The 21,902-nt window shown below is 48.0% G+C and overlaps 2 protein-coding genes across 2 annotated transcripts; both read right to left on the bottom strand.

Moving 5' to 3' along the window:
* Positions 1-1,532: 1,532 nt before the first annotated feature.
* On the bottom strand, positions 1,533-10,557 carry LOC110325102 (serine protease 52). The gene is made up of 5 exons (XM_021202892.1): positions 10,476-10,557; positions 5,573-5,771; positions 4,398-4,645; positions 2,648-2,790; positions 1,533-1,802 (listed from the first exon to the last, which is right to left on the bottom strand). Exons 1-5 carry the CDS (start codon positions 10,555-10,557, stop codon positions 1,533-1,535), a joined length of 942 nt encoding a protein of 313 aa, XP_021058551.1.
* Positions 10,558-17,140: 6,583 nt separating this feature from the next.
* LOC110325060 (serine protease 55-like) lies at positions 17,141-19,583 on the bottom strand. Its single transcript, XM_021202864.1, has 4 exons — positions 19,564-19,583; positions 18,629-18,888; positions 17,616-17,758; positions 17,141-17,440 (listed from the first exon to the last, which is right to left on the bottom strand). The coding sequence occupies exons 1-4, from the start codon at positions 19,581-19,583 to the stop codon at positions 17,141-17,143; spliced, it is 723 nt and encodes a 240-aa protein (XP_021058523.1).
* Positions 19,584-21,902: the final 2,319 nt, after the last annotated feature.

The following is a 21,902-nucleotide window of genomic DNA, read 5'->3' as shown; positions in this document are numbered from 1 at the left end:
ATTCAGTTAATACCAGATGCTGTTAAGTTGACAAACGAGAATAACCATCACAGATGGGGAAAGAATTTCTAGGGAACTTTCTAGAAACAATGTTGGCTGAAGCTATAAAAAGAGAAAGAGGAGTTGGAATTTTTGATTTCAATATCTGCCTCTAACTTGCAATGGACATCCAATGAGTGATGTGTCCAATGGACACACCCAAACTCCTTTTGACAGGTGAGATGAATTTATTAGTGGTAACTTATGAAACAGACGATGGCCAGGAACAGCTAGAATGCAAATCGTCCCCCAACACACACACACACACACACACACACACACACACACACACACACACACTCATACGAAGCTCCAGACACACCAGACAGTGGGAAAGTTCTGTGTTTACAAGTACTCCATTCTTGTTCTCTTTAGGGATTCTGCTGTTTTTGATAAACAGTGTCATGCTGTGGAGAAAACCATTTGTTTCTTCTGCAGTCTGGGTCAAAGGATGGCTAGATAGGGCTTGCTGCAAGAAGGAGGGTTAGTTTCACTCTGTGACTGCTCTACAGGATAAAGGCAGCAGGATTCATGTGCAAAAGAGAAGTGATGGGCTCCTGTGGCAGGGGTCCCTGGACTGCCCCTCCTTCTGCTGGAGTGAAGGTGAATCTCAAGGATTCTTGAGCTCATTAGAGAAAGAATTTGAAGATGAACATAGTTAAAGCACTCAAGAACGAGCAGCTCCCAAGAATCTTTTTGGTCAGCTTCAATGATGGTTTCATCTTTGTGTTTGCAGGATTGTTTTATGTTTTTTTTCTCTAATTATATGGAATTATCCTAGAGTCCAGTCCATGTACCAGAGATTATTCCCATGTGGTAAGTCAGGGGACCATACAGGACTGTCACAATATGTGGGGTAAGTGGTACTGGCTTTCCTCAAGGTGAGTGGGTTGGTTAGTGGGAAGGTTGGTGGGTGGGTATGTTGGTTGATTGGTAGGTTGGTAGGTGGGTGGGTTGTTTGGTGGGCTGGCAAGTGGGCTGTTTGTTTGGTGGGTGGGTTATTTGGTGAGGGGTGGGTTGTTTGGTGGGGGGTAGGCTGGTGGGGGTGGTTTGTTTGGTGGGGGGTGGTTTGTTTGGTGGATGGGTTGTTTGGTGGGGGTGGGTTGTTTGGTGGGTTAGTGGGTAGGTTGGTGGGTGGGTGGGTTGTTTGGTGAGTGGGTTGTTTGGTGGGTGGGTGGGTGGGTGGGTTGGTGGGTTGGTTGGTTGCATTTATTTCCAAGCTACTTTTCTTGGCCAATTATTTACTCACTGCCTGACTAACTGCACCATGACCCCTTTTATAAAGAGACTCTGAACTCTTGGAGAAAACACACCCTGCTTTCCAGTCCCACTTGAAACTCTGCAGTGATCCTCAGGCTTGTCTGGCACCCTCCTATAACTGCATAGTGAGCTCAGGTGAGACAAATTACCCAAGAATCATTGCTCAAACCTTGAAGCTCAGTCACCTCATTATTTCATACACTGAGAAGGGCACTTGGCAGTCTCATGTTTAATCACCAGGTTAGAAGAAACATTACAAAATATAGGAACAAGATAGCCCTACAAGAGAACACCAAAGGGCACGCAGAGTTCTGCTCATACACATAAGGCCTCCCCGCCTTCGCTGTCTGCTTGGTGATCCACCTCAGGTAGCTCGACACCTTGGTGTATACTCCTGGCAGATTCTTCTTGCCACAGCCCATGCCCCAGCTGACAATGCCCACTTGGTACCAAGTGGCTGTGTTTCTCTTTTTGTTGCAAACTAGAGCTCCTCCACTGTCACCCTAGGAAAGAAAAGTTGTGGGGAAGTTGAGGGCAATAGGGAAACTGCTCCCGTAACCTGCTCAAGTGTGGGCGTCTGATCAAAAGTACTGAAGGGTTCCTACGATGGCAGTTTCTGGTTATTGTTCAGTTTTCCAGCCACAGGGGTGTGACTGTTGCATACGTAGCAAACCATGTAGGCAAAAACAATTGGGTAAGTGACAACTTGAAAGACTGATGTCTACCATCACCACCACCATCATCATCACTACAGAGATCGTTATTGATTTAATGTATCATTCACTTTGATATATCTGTATTAAAGACTTGTGCTTTCCCCACAAATTTGTTTTCTATCAGTCCAGCTCTCTTTATTTTACTCAAAAATGCAAAAAGTGAACAGAATAAGCAAAAATCCACCATGCCTCATAGGAAGCTGTTGGTTGGATCCACCAGGTACACAGATGGATATATGGCAAATGCAAAAAAAAAATGGTATCATGTTAAAAACGGTAACATGTTAATACTTAAATCTCCACATTTTAAATGATGTAGGGAAATAAATAAATCAGAAGCCACACTCATAAGAGAGAAGGTCCTCCACAGACTGAGACAGAGGTTAGAGCAAGGCCACACTGGGATCTAGAGAGGTGGCTATGGCTCCCTTCTTAGACCTAGGAAGGAACAGACCTTGCCCACATCTTGATTTAGGGCTTGTGTGATCCTAAGCCATGGTAGGATCATGTATATTGATTAAAGCCACCCACCTTATGGTTATTTGTTACAGTGGCCCTAAGAAGCTGCTGTGGTGTCTCATCCACTGGACAGAAAAGCCAGCCACCCTTCCCAGGTGAGCCCAACCCATTACCTGGCAGGCATCTTTCCCAGGATCTGGAGCCCCAGCACACAGCATATTCTTGGTTAATAGAGGCAAGAGATAGCCACACCAGTCCCATCTGTACAGATCCACTTTGACTTTCTGCAGACTTGTGGGTTGGACTCTTTCATCACCTGAGCCAGAGGAGACGCAAAGGAAGAGAGAGTCTCAGGGAAAATGGCCCTGGGTTGAGTGTCAGTACCCATCCATATCACACCAATGACAAAAGAACTTCTGCTCACCCAGAGACCAATCAAATGTGGGACAAGGATAGGTATCTCAAAGACTGTCAAGACCGCCCCCCCCCCGCCAGGCATCCATAGTTCCCTACGACTAGATCCCTGCTAAATCTCAGCCCGAGTTCAGCATCTTCTAACCCTATCGTAGGCACGAGTCCCAGCTGGAGTCCTGAAAATACGCTTCGTTTGAAGGCATGATGGTCAAGAGAACTAAGGCAGATCGAGGGGCTGGTAACACTCTAGGACCCTGGATACATTCACCAAGGAGGAGCTCACCACCCAGCCCATGGGTGCTTCCTTTCTCTTTAGGTATTGTCGAATCTCATGTATAGAATGCTCCCAGACAGAGCAAAGGTCAAGGCTTATGTGTTGAAGGAAGGATTCCTGAGGACTTTGGGGTTAAGAACTTTGTCTTGTTTTGTTTTTCTTTCTTGCTTTTAAACTCATAAAATCATCAGTGACTGACTCCCACCCAGTTTGGGACTTTGGAACAGCATTAGAACACAGGTCCATCCACATAAGGACCTGCATGGAGGAACAGCATGACCTGCAAAATGTCCCCTGCTGATTGACTATGGGACAAGACATGCTGTGGTGGTTTGACTATGCTTAGCCCAGAAGAAGTGGTACTATGAGGAGGCGTGACCTTGTTGGAATAGGTATGGTCTTCTTGGAGGAAGTGTGTCGCTGTCTCGTCAGCCTTTGAGGGCTCCTAGCTCAAGCTCCACCCCGTGCAAAAGAGAACCTCCTCCTTCCCACTGCCAGAGTCTCCTTCTGGCTGCCCTTGGACTAAGATGTGAAACTCTCGACTCCTTCTCCTGCGATGTGTCTGCCTGGATGCCAGCATGCTTCCTACTATGATGATAATGGACTGAACCTCTGAAACCATAAGACAGCCCAGTTAAAGATTTGCCTTTTGTAAGAGCTGCCTCCATCACGGTGTGTCTCTTCGCAGCAGAGAAACCCTAAGACAACATGCTTACCAAGAAGATGGACAAAAGGGATTAGTTTGCAGGAGTGACTGGAAAGGGGTCTAGAAGTGGACTGTTGCTTGCTTCTGTAAAGGACATGTTTCAGAATTAGCTGATCCCTCACACCCCCTTGGCCTGAATCTATGGCTTTCAAATAGAACCCTTGGCTTTACAAGAACAATGCAGATACTATCATGTGGAGCCGAGTCAGTCCATACTGCTGCCCTGTGTCCTTTCATGGTCCCTCAGAATTCTACTGAGTGACCTTTCAGCCTTGGTTTCCCCAGAGGTTCTGCCCAGGGCTCATGCTCTATAGCATAAGCACACAATTTGTTTCCAGGTCCCTGAAGTCTCATGAAGGCTGACTGTTTGGGGGGACTGAGGATATGTTATGTCATGGGCCTTCAGTGAGAACTGAAGTCATCAGATCCACTAGGCAGAATTTCAAGGCCAGCAGAGCTTCTAGAATTTTCTAATCCTTCTGAACACCAGCCACATGCCACCCTGTATATCCAATCTGGAGTCACGTACTAGTATTAGTAACGCCCCATCCTGTCACCCAGCAGTTTCTCCATGCCTTTAAGTCGGAGTCTTCTGAAGTGCAGATAGGTATCCTGTTGATACTCAAGTTTAATGGGGATTTGAGCAAGAGCAAAGCTATGTCATTGTCCAGGAGCCAGTCATCAAACTTTGGGTGCAAGAATAACTTGTCCACTTTCTGATGCTTTATGCTCTTTGTGCTGAGGTCATCTGTGCCATGAATGATCTCCAACTTAGAGCTTATTTAAAATAAGAAGAGAGAGAACATGTAAATGATAGACGTGGAGATGTGAGATCCCTAAGGATTCTGCCCCCAGTGGCCGTGATCAAGAAGGGCTTGTCTTGTAGAGCAGAAGTCCAGAAAGACTCATGAGATTCAAGGAAGTGTACACCAGCCCAGAGCTGGTGGGTGATGTGTGCTCAAGGACTAGAGCCCCAGCCTCACATCCCAGTGTCTTAAATGTCTCTGATTTCGCACCCATGCTCCACCCTCTGAGTCTCCAACAAGAGCAAACAGTGAGTGACAGGCTTCCCTTTTGTCTGTATAGAGTTTCTTCTCATTTGTCTTTAAGACAAGTTCTCCCTATGTAGTCTAGGCTCGCCCATGACAAATCATCCTCCAGGCTCACCCTCCAGAGTGCTAGGTGACAGGCATGTACTACCATAACCAGCTTAGAAAAGGTGCTTTTTGAGAAGCTGCATCATGCCTGCAGATGCTTAGCAGCATGAGATGCCTGGAGCTCATAAGAAGATACATTGAATCCTGGGAGGAGATCTGCTTACTTCCCAAAGGTCAAAAGGACTTTTGAGCCATGCAGGGAACAAATAGACAAGCATTCCATTTCACACTAGTTAAGAAGAAATTTCTAACTTAAACTTGTTGGCACAGGCCTGCAGGATCAGCTACTTGGGAAACTCAGGCAAGAGAATGACCAAGGCATCTTCAAGTTACAGAATGAGTTCAAGGCCAGCTTAGAAACTTACTAAATTGCCTTGAAATAAAAAGCAATAGATGTCTGAGTCTGAGGTCAGCCTGATCTGCAGAGCCAGGACAACCAGGGCTACGCAGGGAAACCCGGCCTCAACCTAGCATGGTCCCCTAGGCTCAATCCCTGGTGCCACCACCCACACTAAACCTGTCCCCCGTGTCTTCCAGGAATACTCACTTTTCTACTTGGTCGAAGCAGTGGGATGCAGATAGAACCCACCATTCATTGAGAATAGATCCCCCACAGAGATGACTACCATGGTTCATAATCCCCACATGCCAGGGGAACTCCAAGATGTTTGCAGGCTTGCCTCCTATGATAGCAGAAGCATTGCTATGTTCCTGGGATCTGCCACTCATTTGCCGGCCACATACCCCTCAAAGAAATGGGGAAGAAGAAGAAAGTTTTAGGGTCTAGAAGTCAAGTCTGAAGGGCCTGGAAAAAGTTTACCTTACAGCCAGTCCTTCCCCCACACACAGGCAAGAAGGGTCCAGCAAAGGGACATAGATAGAAAACCCACAGACTAATCCAAGTCCCCCCCCCCCCGCCATGGGCCTCTCAAGAGCTTGGCTACACACATGTGGAGAACACGGGAGGTCACTTTCACTGCCGCCTGCTTCTTGGAGTTGTCCTGTAGGGCCCGGAAGAAGGGAGACTCAAAGCCACATGGTGGGCAGCTGGATCTTGTCTGGATTCCCTAGGTCTGTGTAGCAATGCCTTTTTCTTTAAGCCATGCCTCGCTGTCCCCTGAAATATGCTATAGGTCTGGTGTTCCACTGTGCATCAGAAAACCACTCATGGGAAGAAGATGGCTTAGTCCCAGCGGTTCTCTGGTTACTGTCCTGCTTTTCCTATTATAATTAGGGAGCACGCTTTCGTGCAACTTTAATCCCAAGGATCATTCCAATCCTCCCCAGAAGCGAGTTTAGCGGGTCCTATGGGGCAGAGTTATTTTGACATCTCTTGATGTCTTTCCCCCCTCCCTGTTTCCTCTCTTCCTTTCTTTTTCCTCATTCTTCTCTTCCTTTTCTACCTCCTCTTTCTCCTTCTCAGTACTGTGGCTTGCTAAGCAAACATGCTACCCCTAAGCCTACCCATACCCTTCCAGTATTATTCCAATTAGAGAAGTAAATGCAATAAAATCTACAGTATCGCATACTCACTGTTTGCAAAGCACTGTCCCATTTGGCCTAGCATCATTACTGCCCCGTTTTAAAGAGTGAAGCCTAGGCTGGACATCGGGCGAAGGCCCAACAGCTACTTACTATACAGCAGAGAAGGGTCGGGAACATGGGTGAAGATCTAATGGTGATGGCACTCTCACAGCTCTTACAGGAAAAAATAGCAATATTTCTAGACCAGCTCTCTCTAGTCACAATCTCCATCCGTGTGTCATCCTAGCCCCCACTCTACCTAATGCTTTCTCACATACTTCTGTCCCAGAACTTCACCACATATACCCTGGTAACATATCCCTGAGACCACATATGCTACCTCTGTACAGCACTACTACATACTTTAGACAATAAACCCTATCCACACAGTCTCACTTCACACCCTGTCCCCATCCAAGTCATCACCTGTCACCAAAGACCTACACCACCCCAGAATTCCACCACAAAGCCCACTCCCATATACACCACCATCATAGAACTCCATCACCAGAGAACTTTACCACACACCCCACCACCACATAACCCCATCCCCAATTCACACACCAATACCACCGACCCCTACCACACAATCACGCCACGCACCCACCATTCATCACCAAACACTGTGCCACCACCTCACATTGCCACCCCCATGACCAGCCATTGCTTCTCTGTCTTTCCATTTCATTCCCAACATCAAGGGCCTTTTTTCAATTTCCTAGAAGTGACCTGCAGCTTCCTACCTCAGGGTCCCTCCCCTTTCTCCTCCCTGATCTGTGCCCCTGTGTGTCCTTGGCATCTTAGCTCAATCGGAAAGTGAGTTTTGCTGATCTGGGCAAAATTGAGACAGGAGAAACTGGAGTTTGAAGCTAGCATGGGTTATGGGAGTAGTGTGTGTGTGTGTGTGTGTGTGTGTGTGTGTGTGTGTGTGTGTGTGATGTAATTTCAAATTACCTTTATTGCAATATCATTTTTGTATGAGATATTCTCCTCAGAACACCAGCAATAGTTAGCAAATGTTTGCAAACTCTTGACATCGGCTCCTCTCATTAGAGTCTAATCTCCATGCGGGCAGGAGCCATATGTGACTAATTCTTATGGCCACACCACCTAGGCAAGAGACTGGTATGTTGCAGGAACCCAATACATAGTGCTGGAATAGATGGATGTATTGGGGATGGTATAAACTGGATGGATGGATAGATGGAGTAGGTGGATAGATGTGTGGATAGGTGGATGGACCAGATGAGTGTGTAGATGTACTAGCAAGATGGTATCTATCCATAGGGCAGTATAAATGGTAAAAATTGCTTGAACCACCAGTGTCAGGAAGAGCTGGCCAGAGACTGAGGAGCCTTTGTTCAAAGGCATCAACCCTTTGAGCTCCCAAATCAGGAAGCCAAGGAAGAGGGAGAGTGGGTGGTCAGCAGAAGTGCCATTGCATTTGAGGGAGAGTGGGCTGTCTGCAGGACTGTCATTGCAAGAATCCCTGCCTCGTCTCCCCTGCTCATATCAAGGAGGCATTTTTTTTCCCTTCCTGGTGGACCCCAGCACCCTACAAGGTGCCTGCAATCTAATCTCAGATAGAGACACTTGGCATTCCAGCAAGAGAACCTTAGGATTACAGTACAGTAAAACAGGCATGTTGGTCTGGGGTGGGAGAAACTAAATGTTGATTTGAGATGACTGCTTTGAACATGTACACAAAATGATGTAATTTGAAATCAGGTTGGGTTCGCAAAATGACTCGTTTTAGTCCTTCCCTCGTTTTGAAACCTAGTGCCATCTGTCACCTGTTGAGGATCGTCCCTGAGTCAGCTACTGTGCTGCATGCATGAGCAACAGACTCTTAATAATCCCCAAAATATCCCCGGCATATCTGCAGACCCACTTCACAGGTGAAGAAGGAAGCTGATCACTCAAACTCACGCAAACTCAGGGGCAGAGAGGGACTTCCGGCTAGTCCAACTGACCCAGCTACTCCCTTTCTGCTCAGAGCTTCTGTAATAGCACATACCGCCCAACCTTGAAAGACCTTAATTGGACCGATAGCGTGTGGTTTGGATAATTGCTCACTGGGGTGAACCTGAGAGGTTCTAGTCAAGCATTGATTGTTGGGACCCTATCCACCCAGAAGGCAGGCTTTTGAGGGCGGAGGCGGGAGCAAGACTTCCTTGGAGAGCTGGGTCTGATGAGTGCCTAAGTGACTATTGCTGTTCTCTGGGAAATGCAGTCTGATGGTGCATCTAGGCTTAGCAGAACTGCCAGCAGGCTGGGTGCTGGTGAGAGGCGGAGTCCCACAGCCCTGAGAAATGCCTCTCAGGGGCAAATGGAAAGAGGGATGGATGGTGGTGTGGAGCCATGCAGGCTTCAGGGCTGAGTAACGACTGATAGTGGTCCACCCTGCCCTGTGGATGGCTACTATCTTGCTAGATTTAAACCCTGTAATCAGCCCATCAGTATCACTGTCAAGAATAGACAGAACTGAGGAGATAGCTCAGTAAAATGCTTGCTATGCAAGCACGAAGGCCTGAGTTTGCTCCTCCAGAACCCAGGTAAGACACTGAGCAGTGCGTACCCTCACTGGTGATGTGGGGACAAACACATCCCTGGGACTTGCTGGCTAGCCAGTCTAGAGGAGCCAAGGTGCTCGGCATCTTGATAAAGATTGGCATATCTGGGCCCTGCAGGTTTCTTCACTCTGTGCTGAGCCCTTTTCCCCTCGCTGGCCTGTCTGCCTCAGCAATGCATTAAGCTCTTTCAGTGTGTGGAGTCTTTACCCTGTGCTTGCAAGTAAGTGTGTCTCCCCATCAGGGAAAGCAAGTATCATGAGTGCAGAAAGGCCCTACCTACCGAAGTTCCATTGGCTTCACCCAGGTTTTCCACAACACCAGTCTGTTTTGTCTGTTTCCTGCCATTGACTGCAAGGTTTATTCAGGGATTTTGTTGCCATACTGGGGGTGGATTTTAGGGTTCTTTGCTTGCAGGAAAGCACCCTACTTGTGAGTGGCTATCCTCAACCCTCTTCACTTTTTATATGGGGAACAGAATCTCATTAAGTTGTCCAGGCTAGTCTTGAACTCGCTCTGTAGCCTAGGCTAGGCTTGAACCTGAGATCCCCTTGACCCATCGTCCTCAGTAGCTAGATTAGAGGCCTGAACCAACAGCCAGCTTTTGTGTTTGTTTAAGGCCCATCCCTACCACCACACTGAGGAAAACTCTGTCCTCTGCTGTAAACACCGTTTCTAAAACAGCACACCCTGTGGCAGAGGCTTGGAATTCGTTGACCACCCCATTGACCCAAACTGTCTACGTTCTCTGTACTCAAACAGGAGCCCATCACAGGAGATACGGATGCCCTGCCTTGCTTGGGTGCTGTAATATGGTAGCCTTGGCATTAGACCATTCAAGAGGTCTTCAGCATGGTGGAAGAAGGAAGAGACTCTCTGCAGATCCTGCTGGACTTGAGCCTTCCTGATGTGCTGATGTGGTCACTATGCACCAGTGACCCAACAGCTGGGTGCCTTTTCTGAAATGTGTACTGGTATGGCCATTCACTCTGGGAAACTCTAGTATCTACACAGATAGCAAATTCTCTCTCTCTCTCTCTCTCTCTCTCTCTCTCTCTCTCTCTCTCACACACACACACACACACACACACACACACACACAGAGAGAGACAGAGACAGAGACAGAGACAGAGACAGAGACCAGGCTCCCCAACCCCCAACAGCTTTAAAGGACAGGTGGCATAAGGATCCCAGAGATAATTTGGTCAGGGCCCAGCTGCCTCAGATCCCTAAATCCTGCCCCACCCCTGCCCCAAAGTACTGAATCGCCTCCCCTGGAAGTTTCCTTTGGAACTAGTTCCCAGGTGATTCTACCACCCCTTAGGGACTGAGCCACAGGGTCCCCCAGAAACCTACATGCCAGTGAACTATGTGCCCCGAACAACAGGAGGACCAGTGGCAGCAACAGGTCTGTTCTTCTGCCCTTCCATCGTTTCATCGGCTTGCCTGCACATCGGCAATGGGGAGCTTCAACTGAGGCCGGTGATGGCAGGCTGGGCCTAGATGAGCACTGAGATCACAATGGGCCTGGGTGGGCCACCCCAAGCAGCAGGTGGCCTCCTGAGCCCTCCAGGAAATGGAGGCTAGGAAGGGTGTAATGACCAGGGTGACAGTAGAATTCGAACAGATTGGTTTGCAGATGCCCCAGGACACAATGGCTGGAGGCACAGCCTTGGTGAATAAGAAGGAAGCTGAGGTATGTCAAATAAATCAGATGACACAGCAGAGATACCTGTGCATACTCTGTGGGAGAGAGCTCATGTCACCAGAGATGCGACCAATAGGACATTGGGGAAGTCACTTGACTTAGATTCTCATATTTATCCAAAAATAGGTGATGATACATCTCTGTGGCATTGGAAGGGTTAATGCACTTAGACAGATGTTCTCAACCTTCTTCATGCTGTGACTCCTAAACACAGTCCCTAGTGTTATGGTGACCCCCAACCATAAATTATTTTCATTGCTACTCCATAACTGTATTTTGCTACTGTTATGAATCATGCTGTAAATATCTGTGTTTTCCTATGGCCTCAGGTGACCCCTGTTAAAGGGTCGTGACCCACAGGTTGAGAACAGCTACCCTAAGGCAGGTATCCCCACACAGGACCAGTCATATTTTGAGCCTCTGATATAACCCTCAGGTTTGCTGCTACTGTCTCCCAGCAGAGAGAGAACCTTGGCCATCAGCTCCTCTCAACAGGAAACTCTCATCCCTGGGCACTGGGGGCAGCCCCTCTGTGGGGTGCTAGGATGGAATCCCCCTGCACTCATTTCTCACTTGTGTTTGCTACTAGCCCTATTGAGCCCAGGATGTGACCAGAGGAACAGCGGGGATTCTCTGAGCTCTGGGAACTCTCACACCATTTGAGTGAAAGAGCAAAGAGAGTGCCTTAACACCATGGAGAAAGGGTGTCACTAGGGGTCAGGACAGGGTCATGGCTGGGTGGGGCCATGAGGCAGAGTTCTCCAGAGGAAAAAGCTGAGCCTAGAAGCGGCCTGGAGAAAGAGCAGGAGGAATTTGCTGTGCTGTCGGGAGGCAGCTTGGTCCATCAAGGGCTCATAAGCACCAGGTTGTGTTTGATTCCCCAGAACCCACACAGAGATAAAAGGCAGGTATAGTAAGTACCCTTGTAATCTCAGTGTCAGGGAGGCAGAGACAGGCAGATCCCTTGGGGCTTTCTACCCAGTAGCCTAGTCTACTTGATGAGTGAGTTCCAGCCCATTGAGAAAACTCTATTTCAAAGTAAAGGGGTAGCCTCCATCTCAGGAAGAACACCCAGGTTATCCTCTGGCTTCTGTATGTTCACCTCCACACATACAAGCACACACACACACAAGCACACACACACACAAGCACACACACACACTCACACCCTAAATATACTAATGTAATTTTTTTTTAATTCTTGGAAATGTACATCAGAATGACTGCCTCATGAAAGGTTAAACAGTTCATTATGGATGTGAGATTTGTCATAAGGAGAATGCGTAACACTGCCATTCACTGTAAGCTGAGTTTTGGAATTTATCAAGTAAGTGCCTACCTTTTCATTGCTGGGGGGGGCGCAGAAATGATGGAAAAGCTCCCACCTTTGTTTCTTACAACAGAACCTTGTGGTTCTCACTATTTATAAACACTTGGGCCCTGGGGTTGGGGTGGAGGCAGGGTCACATGTGCGTGTGAAATGAAGTAAGCCATTCATAGAGATTTCCCAGAACTTCCTGTACACACCACCCCCACCCCACTGTTCTACATAGCTTCCAGGAGAACACATTTGTGTTATCCCCATTTGTGCCCCCCAAACAATCTCCAAGCATTCACATTTTAACCAAAACATGGGATGGGGCCTGGTGGCACAGGTCTGTAATCCCAGGCCTGATGAAGGAGGCAGAGGCAAGAAGATCATAGGTTCAAGGTCAGCCTGGACCACAGAATGAGTTCAAGGCCAGATTGAGTAACTTAGATCTTATTTCAAAATAGAAAAAAAAAAAAAAGAAAAAAGGAGGGCTGGGTTGCAGCTTAGTGTACAGCACTGGCCTAGCACATGTGACGTTATGGGTTCAAGGCCCCTGTTCTGAAAAAAATGTGGAAGGAAGGAAATGAAAGAAAACACAAGTCAAGCATTTGTAGTGGCTTTATTTGCAACTACTAAACCCTAGTAACAACCTACATGCCCAGGCTTAAGGGACTGGTTCCACAGGTGGCTCACCTACAGAGCACTAAGACTGCTCAGCAGTGAAGAGAAGCCATTGCTGAACCTGCTGGCACCCCAAACATAAGTGTGGTAGGCCAATGACAAAACTGGACATAAATGGCTCCTTGCCACATGATCCCAATAGCATGACATTCCGAAAGACACAACCATGGCAGAGAGAGAGCACCTGCCATGCACAGGGGCCGGAGCTCAGGGAGAGATGGGAGCAGGAGAGGAAAGGGTTCTGCGTCTACTGTACAGGCAGGTGCGTGTCTTTCCATTCACAGGGCCTCCAAATGGCACACTTGCTCCATAGAAGTGACAACTTGAAAGCCAGACTTTTAAAATGCTGCTGCACTTTGTACACAAACAAATCCCCCAATATAAACAACAGAAGAAGTGGTCCCGCTGTGGTTTGAATGTGAAATGTTCTCTCTCTCTCTCTCTCTCTCTCTCTCTCTCTCTCTCTCTCTCTCTCTCTCTCTCTGTGTGTGTGTGTGTGTGTGTGTGTGTGTGTGTGGTGTATGTATTGAGTTGGGTCTTCCTCTATTACCCTCTGCCTTATTCCCTTGATACAGTCTCTTACTGAACCTGAATCTTTCTGTTGAGCTAGATTGGCCAGCAAGTTATTGGGTTCCTCCTGCTCCACCTCCCAATTGCTGGGATCACAGTTATGTGCAGCCATACCCAGACATGAGGCAGATCTGAGGATGCAAATTCAAGTTCCTGTGCTTGCACAAGAGCTCTTCGCCTCTGAGTCCATTCCCGTCCCAATGGGCCTGCATCCTTAACTCTACTGCCAGGATGTGACCAGCTATAAGCTCTCATTGTCACTAGAGCAGCCAGTCCTCTCCTACCATGGTGGACTGTGCACACTCTGGAACCTGCTGAGTCACCCAAGAAAGTAGCAAATACGCCCCACTTGCTGACAGCACCTCCGCTGGAACTCTAAGGCCCACCATGTGAGGAGAAATTGGTTTTTAAGACTGTCTTTCTCTGCCAAGGCCTCCACCATAAGATAACATAGGCCGAGTGGATAAAACACTCAGTGCTTATTTTCTGAGTTGAGGACAAAGCTGCTGGAAATTCTTCAGTTCCCAGCTTCCAGCCAGGCAACTTTCTGTGTCCTCCTGTCACCCTTCCTCATTCCTCTGTGTGCATGCATGTGTGCGTTCGTGAGTGTGTGTGTGTGTGTGTGTGTGTGTGTACACCTGTCACTCTTACAAAAGTGTTCTTATAAGGACACTATCCTGTAGGCCCTTTTGACCTCACTTAACTTTAAATGTCATCCTTAGTGGTTCAGTCTCCTAAACCAGCTACCCAGTGGGTTAGGAACACAAACCTTGTTTAGAATATGTGTACAGCACTTCTCAGGCAACACTGGTGGTAAATAAATAAATAAATCAGAGGAAAGGGGGTTCAGAGCGTACTGCTGGGTAGAGAACTTGGGATAGAAGCAGCAGCTAATGGGGGCACGCTCTTGGGAGGCATAGCCTGATAACAAGGATATTACGTACACACTGAAGGCTGGAGGCAGGTGGTGACATTCACCTTGTTTTGCCACCATGACTGGGATTTGAAGTTGGGGAAGTCCAGATTTCAGTGTATAATTTGCATTATAATATCAGCTATTCTGCTGTTCAGGTTCTGCTGAAACCCTCGTTTGGCTAGAAGGCAGCCCCTAAGCTCTCCCAGCCAGCAGGCTACCCCTAAGAAAGGAGGGGGCTCTCATCTCACAAGGCTCCCGTCCCTACCTATAAAACGGCCCTGCCCAATCTCTGGCTGCACAGGGGACTTTCACTGTGGTTCTAGGGAGCCAAGACCCTGCTCAGATGCCCTGGGAGCTGTGTCCTTGTAAGGTCTGTGCTCTGAACCCCAGGCCAAGAACCTGGGGAGCCAGGTCAGAGGAGGACATGGCCTGTGGGCTTGTATCAGCCACCACCACCTTCCATGACCCAGTTTAAGTCTCCATGGCATCTGCTGCCCAGGCAGGAAACACATCAACACAAGTGGGGGGAGGAGAGCGGAGCTATTTGGGGCAGGAGACAGATTAGGAAACAGACATTGTTCCCTGCGGATCACAGCCTTGCCTTCTTCCCTTTCGGATTTCAGCTCTGCCCTGATTCTTTCTTGCGTGAGACCAGTTGGATCGCTGCTTGCAGTGCTACAGAAGTTCAATTCCAGATCTGGAGACTGTGGGATTGGGGTGCAAGGCTAGAGAGGGCCCTGACCTTGTATTTCCAGGAGAGCCTGTCTGGTGATTGTCCGTCCTCCCGGAGATGAAAGTGCCAGGACAGCAGAGAAAGGCGGACCTACTCCGTGGGTTCAGTAACCCTTCTCTTGGGCCTCTCACGGCTATCTGAATCCCTGAGGTGGAATTAGGGAGGTTGATGGCTATGGGGGCAGGGCTGAGCTCAGTTAGGGAGGAGCTGGAATTTCAATACTGAAAACTTGGATGGAGACATTTTGCTATTGGCATGAACACCATGGATGTTTTAGCAACTAAACAGACTAGCCAACGCAATCAGCCATGAGGGTAGAGAGACTCTCCTTCCTAGACCCGGGGAAAGCCACAGGGGTGAAGAAGGGGCCATCAGTGGGAACTGGGCCAGGAAGGGGACAGGAAAGAAATGCCCCACTGGCCCTCTCACTTTCTGCTCTGGTGCTTTGGTCACTGCATTCTGGGGAGGGGAGTCTAACAGCATCTGGTGGCTCAGGCCTTTGGAGGCAGCTCTCTAGGACCCCGGCAGAACAGCCAATAGCCCTGAAGAGGGAGAACTGGGTCCAATGGAGAAGTAAGGGCCAGCATCTTCTAGAACTTTCTTGTGGTGGGTGAGTTGGCTGCTGTGAGTCGAGCTGACTCAGGACTAAGGACACCTGTGATTAAGTAAACCTCATAGTATGCACTGTGCTGTGCTTGGGATGGGCGAGTGTTAGCTCACCCCTCCTGGCAACGCTCTGCCGATTGGTGGGTCACCACATCAGAGACTGTATTTTAACTGAGTGCCTTCTCTGCATGCCAGCTCAGGTAGGATATATTTCTTACTGTCACCTATAAGGTGTCATATTGTACTTTATAATCCCTGCCATGGTCCAGTGCTCCTTTCCCATAATCCTTAGAAAATAGATGGATGATATAAAATAGAATGAAGTTTTATATATATATATGTGTGTGAAATTATATGTACATATATGTGTGTGTGTGTGTGTGTGTGTGTGTGTGTGTGCTTGTATAATGAAAGTAATCACTAGGAGAGCCTGTGAAGTGATATATAATATATATATTTTAGAAGTGACGCACATTTGAAGACATGAGCCTTCTATATCTTGCATTTTCCTGTATCCTTAATATGTATTGCTCACCAAGTATCCAAATGAATAAATGCAAAAAACAAACTCCTGTGTCCTATGCTAGATTTACCTAGAAAATATCTAGAGATGAAGCCACCATTTGACCCTGGATGCATGGTACAGCACTGGTCTTCAGACATGGTCCTGTGGTTTTCTAAGCCCAAATTCTTACCCGTTGTGTTGTGCCTGGCAACATGCTACACTGTCATTTGTTTGCAGTGGAAGGGCGTGTTGGCTCTGGTGTCCTGGGATTGGTTCCATCCACTCTCACACATGGTGGGTGGCTTTGGTCCCTGGGCAATCTGAGTCCACGTAGAAGAAGTAGATACACGTCAGAGCTTCTGGAACAAGTTGTCATCAGGAAGTGGGTTTTTTTTTAAATAAGTTAAGAAAGGGAAGGAAAGGTGTGGTCTCCAAGTCATAATCTTCCGCTTTTAGTTTCAAGTTGGACTAGAAAGCCCCGACCCTACCTGCTACATATGAAAAGGTCTTTATGCATGTCCAGAGGGTGGAGGCATCTGCTTGCAGCATAGGTTAGGAGCTCCCAGGATGCAGACCTAAGTTGGGTGCTGGACCAACAGAAACAAGGCTGGTCTATGGCTTGGTATGATCATGTTCCAAGAGAGGAAGAAGGAAGTCAGAACGTCAGAGTGAGAAAAGACTCCTTCATAGATAGGGAAGGAAAAGATGACTCCCCATGGGAAATTGTCAAAGATTTCCTGAATCACATGCTCCTGACCCTTCTTTGTCAGAGAACATGATGTTTTCCTCTGGGGTCCTCGCCCAACCCTCAACAACACCGACAGCACCTCTTTCAGCATGGAGTTTGACCTCCCTACATTAGTATGAGATGGGGAACTAAGTCTGTAGCTAACTCAACTGATGTAGAGACCAACCAGAAGTCAGTGTTCCTCAGATGCCTTTGTGAGGGTGGGAGGCAACAGACCGGGCAAACGGTAAGAGAGTCAGTGCTTAGCAATTTGATTTAACCCCAGAACACATGGCAGCAAGCAATATTTGAGAGCCCAAGCTTAGCAGTATGGGATGGTAGCATGGACTGTGAGCCAAGAGACTTTTTGAGGCTTTTGAGAGGGTAAGGGCTTGTCCCTCCCTTTGTGTCTCCTCCAAGATCCATGGGATAAACCGAGCCACAGACACAAACATGCCTGGCCTCCCCCTGGATCCTGAAGTTATGCCCCAGCTGAAGACGCCCACTTGAAAGAGTCTCCGAGTCTCCCAGTTAGCACAGACCATGGGTGCGCCGCTGTCTCCCTGGGAACGAGAAAACAAGAGGCATTACATGTTGAGAGGCCAGTGGGACCTACAGCAAGAGGCTATAAAAGGGTGGTGGCTAGTGACATGAGCAAGCCCTCCCCCCCTGGACTCCTTCTTGGAACCTAAGAATTGTGGGGTGTGGGGAGGAGGGGTATGATGGGAGACCGAGTACCTGGCACTTGCCATTGGTGCCCACTTCCTTCCAGGCACAAAGCATGTTCCTGGAGAGCTGAGTTACCCTCTTGGCACATGTCCTCCAGCTAACCTGAACCACCCTCAGCTTCTTCAGGTTCATGTTTGAGCCTTTGGCTGAACCTGGCAAAAGGAAGCTAGCCTGAGAGTGAGCATGAATTGGCCTCCGAGAGTGACCCGCCCACACACACCAGTGTGGAAGTCTGGTGATTCACAAGTCCCCTTCATGTGGATGACTTAGTGAAAGACCCTGCTCTGCGTCATCTAAGTAGCTGTCGACGAGTAGTCCCTCTATAGTGCATCTGCCTAGAGGATGCAGGATCTCTCCAGAAGCAACTCGGTCCCTTACCCTATAGGGGAGATCTCTCTGCGGCACCAGCCTGGCTCTGATGCTACTGTTTGTCCTTGTGTCAAAGTTTAGAGCAACCCAATTGCTTCGGCAACGGTTTCCCACATCTTGTCTCTGGCAAACCAAATGGAGACACTCGGAAGAGAGCGCACATCAGGGTGCCACCTTGAAGGGAGCAAATAATCACAGTGCTAAACAAAATCCTGGCTTTCTCTCCATTCTTTCCTTCTCAGGAGTCTTCCATGGGTGACCAGCCCGGTGCTCTGCAGGAAAAGGAGCCGAGCCACTGACACTCACCACTCCAGGGAAGCCACCGAGTTGGATATCTCAACAAATGATGGACTCTATGTGAGGCAAACAGATGAACAAGCCAAACAATTTTATGGCATCCATAAAAATGACCGTTATTTCCAGGTTCTGACCTTCTTCTAGGCCCCATGTGTTTATCTACGTAATTTCATCCACTTCATTTATGTGACTTAACTGAGGGAGGCACTGCTGTTGTTCTATAGATGGGAAAAGGTAATAAAAGAAGGTACTACCCAAATTCAAACCCGAGTTCTCCCCCATCTAGACCACCATCTTGCTCAGCAGAGGGCAGCCCGCATGTGAGCCTCATCCTGACCCAAAGGCCAGGCGCATACCGTGGCCGTGAGTATATGCCCACTCTGACATCCAGCACCGGTCCCAGGAGTTCTCCCTCTGCGGCAGGCAGATGGGCATTTTGACTTTATTGAATTGGATTGGCGTGGCGAGCAGGAGAAGGCAGAGGTCGCTGTCGAGGTGGGGCGGCTTGTAGTCTCTGTGAGCGATGATCTTCTGCACTTGTTTCCTCTCCAAGTTGATGTCACTGAAAGTCTTGATTCCCATGACCACAGTGACGTTTACTGCTACCAGTTCTAATCTGAGGGATGGATACAAACGCACCACAGCTGACAATGGCGGTGGGACACGTTGTCTCGGCAGACACATTCCCCAAGCAGTAGAACTCACCACTAAGTAGTGTATAGTAGTGGGTATGCTGCGGGGGTCTAGAGAGACCAAGGAGGTGAGAGTCCTGACTCTGAGAGAGTGAACCATAGACTCAGGGGAAGCGCTGACCAACAGAAATGTAATGCGCCCACTGAGGAAAGACCGTGTGAACACCTCAGGGACAGGAACCTTGGCTATCTTATTGACTACCATATCCCTAGCACTTGAAACAGTACCCAGTAGGTGCTCAATGCGTGCACAGTGAATGAATGAATCTAACACAGTGTCTTTACATCAGATGGTGGACAGGAAAAGGGAAGCCTACACTGACTTCCCCAACGCTGTGAGAAGTAGCCAACTTTGGATAGAGTTGACTAAGTCAAGAGGGATGACTAGATAGGGACAGACTTTTGAAGCCCAGGGCTTCAAAAAACTTCACAGAACAAGTGACCTTCCCAGAATGCATGCGTACTCGATTCGATGTAAATCAAGGCCGTGCTGCAGACACTTACAGGGTTCTCGGGAAGCAGTGTGCTGCCGTCAGAACCCACCACTGGTGGATGATGGAGCCTCCACACAGGTGTTTCCCAAGCATCTGGATACTCACTTGCCATGGGAACTCACCATGCTGGACCTCAAGCAGCTCCCGCAAAGGCAGCCAGGATGAGTTTGGGAAGGCGGGTCTGTGGCCACACAGAACTGATTTTGAGAGAGGAAGCAAAGAGCCATTGATATCCGTAAGGGGCCCGGAGAAATTCCCCCTCCACATACCAAGAACCTTCCCACTTAAGGTCAGGTGGCACCTGAGGAAACTGAATGAGGGCCATCCCGGGACAGATCTTAGAAAATACCTCCTAACTGAAAATGGCCAGCACGGGAAAGGGAAATGAACAACAACAAAAAAAAGGACCTGCCACAGAAATCATAAATGCGTAGTCTATGTCTAAATGGTGTTTGAAGGGCAATTGTCTGAAAAGCGACGGAAATTTACCAGCTAATGCTGTTTGTTTGATAGAATTGTAAAGTAGCTGAGTGACTTTGAGAAAGATGAAATTATAACACACGTGTGCATGCACATGCACATACACTCAGAGAGACAGAGAGTCAGAGAGATGTGTCAGCATCCCTTTGTGTGGGGGTACCTGATGTAATTCTGCCAGAAGAGTACCAAAAATTTACTCATCTGGTCTACCCACAGAACTTCTCCCAGGACCTCAGAGCAAGTGTTACACGAAATGACTTCATATAGCAATGTGATCTAGTAAAAGTTTTCTGAATTAAAAATATCCCTAGTCTACTCCACCCCCTTCTGCTGCCTCATTCAGGGCCTGGACCTAGAAAGGTCCTCTATTCATTTACAGAGAGGGCAGGGTGTAGGGTGGGAGAAATGGAGCTAAGTGTTCATCTTGCCCCAAGGCTCCAGTGCTTCTAGAACTCTTGGCCCAGATCCTAAGGCGTTCACTGGAGACAGCATCTTCAACCAGTCCAGTATATCTGCTTTGGTAAATCAGTTATAGTCTCTTCGTTTCCTAAGCCAGGTTGCATCTACTGCCACCTCTGGCGGTAAAGAGCTTTGGGTCTCTGGGTAAGATTTTATACTGTCTGGATTTGGGTTGGAAACCTCTAACTCTGCATCTCCTGGAGCTAGCCCCATGCACCCTATGGGATCCAGGGATGAGGTGGCAGGCTTTTTCCTACCTTTCATTCTGGGCTGGCTTGACACTAACCTTGCTGGTCCTGGGCTTGTCCCTTGGAAGCCATGAGCAGTGCAATTAGAAGTGGGAGCATCGTGTTGTCATTCCAGTGCAGTGGTGCCTGCCTTGATGCCCTGCCCACATTGATCCAACAGCAGCTGTGGCTGCCTCAGTTGTACATCACAAGCGCATGGCAAAGCCTGGCCTGGTGACATCACAGTAAGTGCTGAGATGATAGGAGGAGCAGGGACAGCCTGACTGAGCCAAGTCCCTCTCCCAGGCCTTCCTGGTTATGGGTCCCTTTGCATAGTGACTAGGGAATGCCTAGATGCTTCATGCTGGTCATCATCTGCCTCTGCGCTCTGGCCCTGCCCTTGACTCTAAGCACTTTGAGAAGTCCCTTGTTCTACTGCTACCTTTGGCAGTAAGGAGCTTGGGTCTCTGGGTGAGATTTTTATATTCTCTGAAATTGGGTCTCAAAAGTTCCATGTGCCTTTATAGGAAATTTCAACCTTATCATGAGTTGGCTGGAAGAGAATTAAAGTGGGTGGCAATGTACCACTTAGAGTGGGCTGCAGTCACAGTTCAATCAGCAAAGTGCTTGCCTCACAAGTGCAAAGGCTGGAGTTCAAACTCTAGAACATACATGCATGCAGGCAAAACACATATACATAAAATGAATAAATACATGATTTTTAATAAAAAGAATGAGTGAAGCCTGAGGAATGACATCCAAGGTTGCCAAATTTGTCCAGTAGGCTCCACATTCACCTCTCTCTCTTACACACACACACACACACACACACACACACACTCACACACACACATGCAGTCACACATATACACACATGCATACACATGCATACACATGCATTCACACACACATGCATACACATATATACATGTACACATATACACATGCATATACATGCATCCACACATATACACATACATACACATATACACACATGCAAACACACAAACATATACACACACATACATACATACAACATATACATTCATGCACACACAAACACACATACACTCACAACATACTCTCTCTCAGTGCACACGTGTGTTATAATTTCATCTTTCTCAAAGTCACTGAGCTACTTTACAATTCTATTGAGCAAATAGCATTAGCTGGTAAATTTCCACTGCTTTTCAGACAATTGCCCTTCAAACACCCTTTAAACATAGACTATGCATTTATGATTTCTGTGGCAGGTTCTTTTTTTGTTCATTTCCCTTT

Source organism: Mus pahari, chromosome 8, assembly GCF_900095145.1.
Source record: "Mus pahari chromosome 8, PAHARI_EIJ_v1.1, whole genome shotgun sequence".
NCBI lineage: Eukaryota > Metazoa > Chordata > Mammalia > Rodentia > Muridae > Mus > Mus pahari.
The sequence above is the reverse complement of the archived record's forward strand: the minus strand, read 5'-3'. Positions and strand labels throughout refer to the sequence as shown.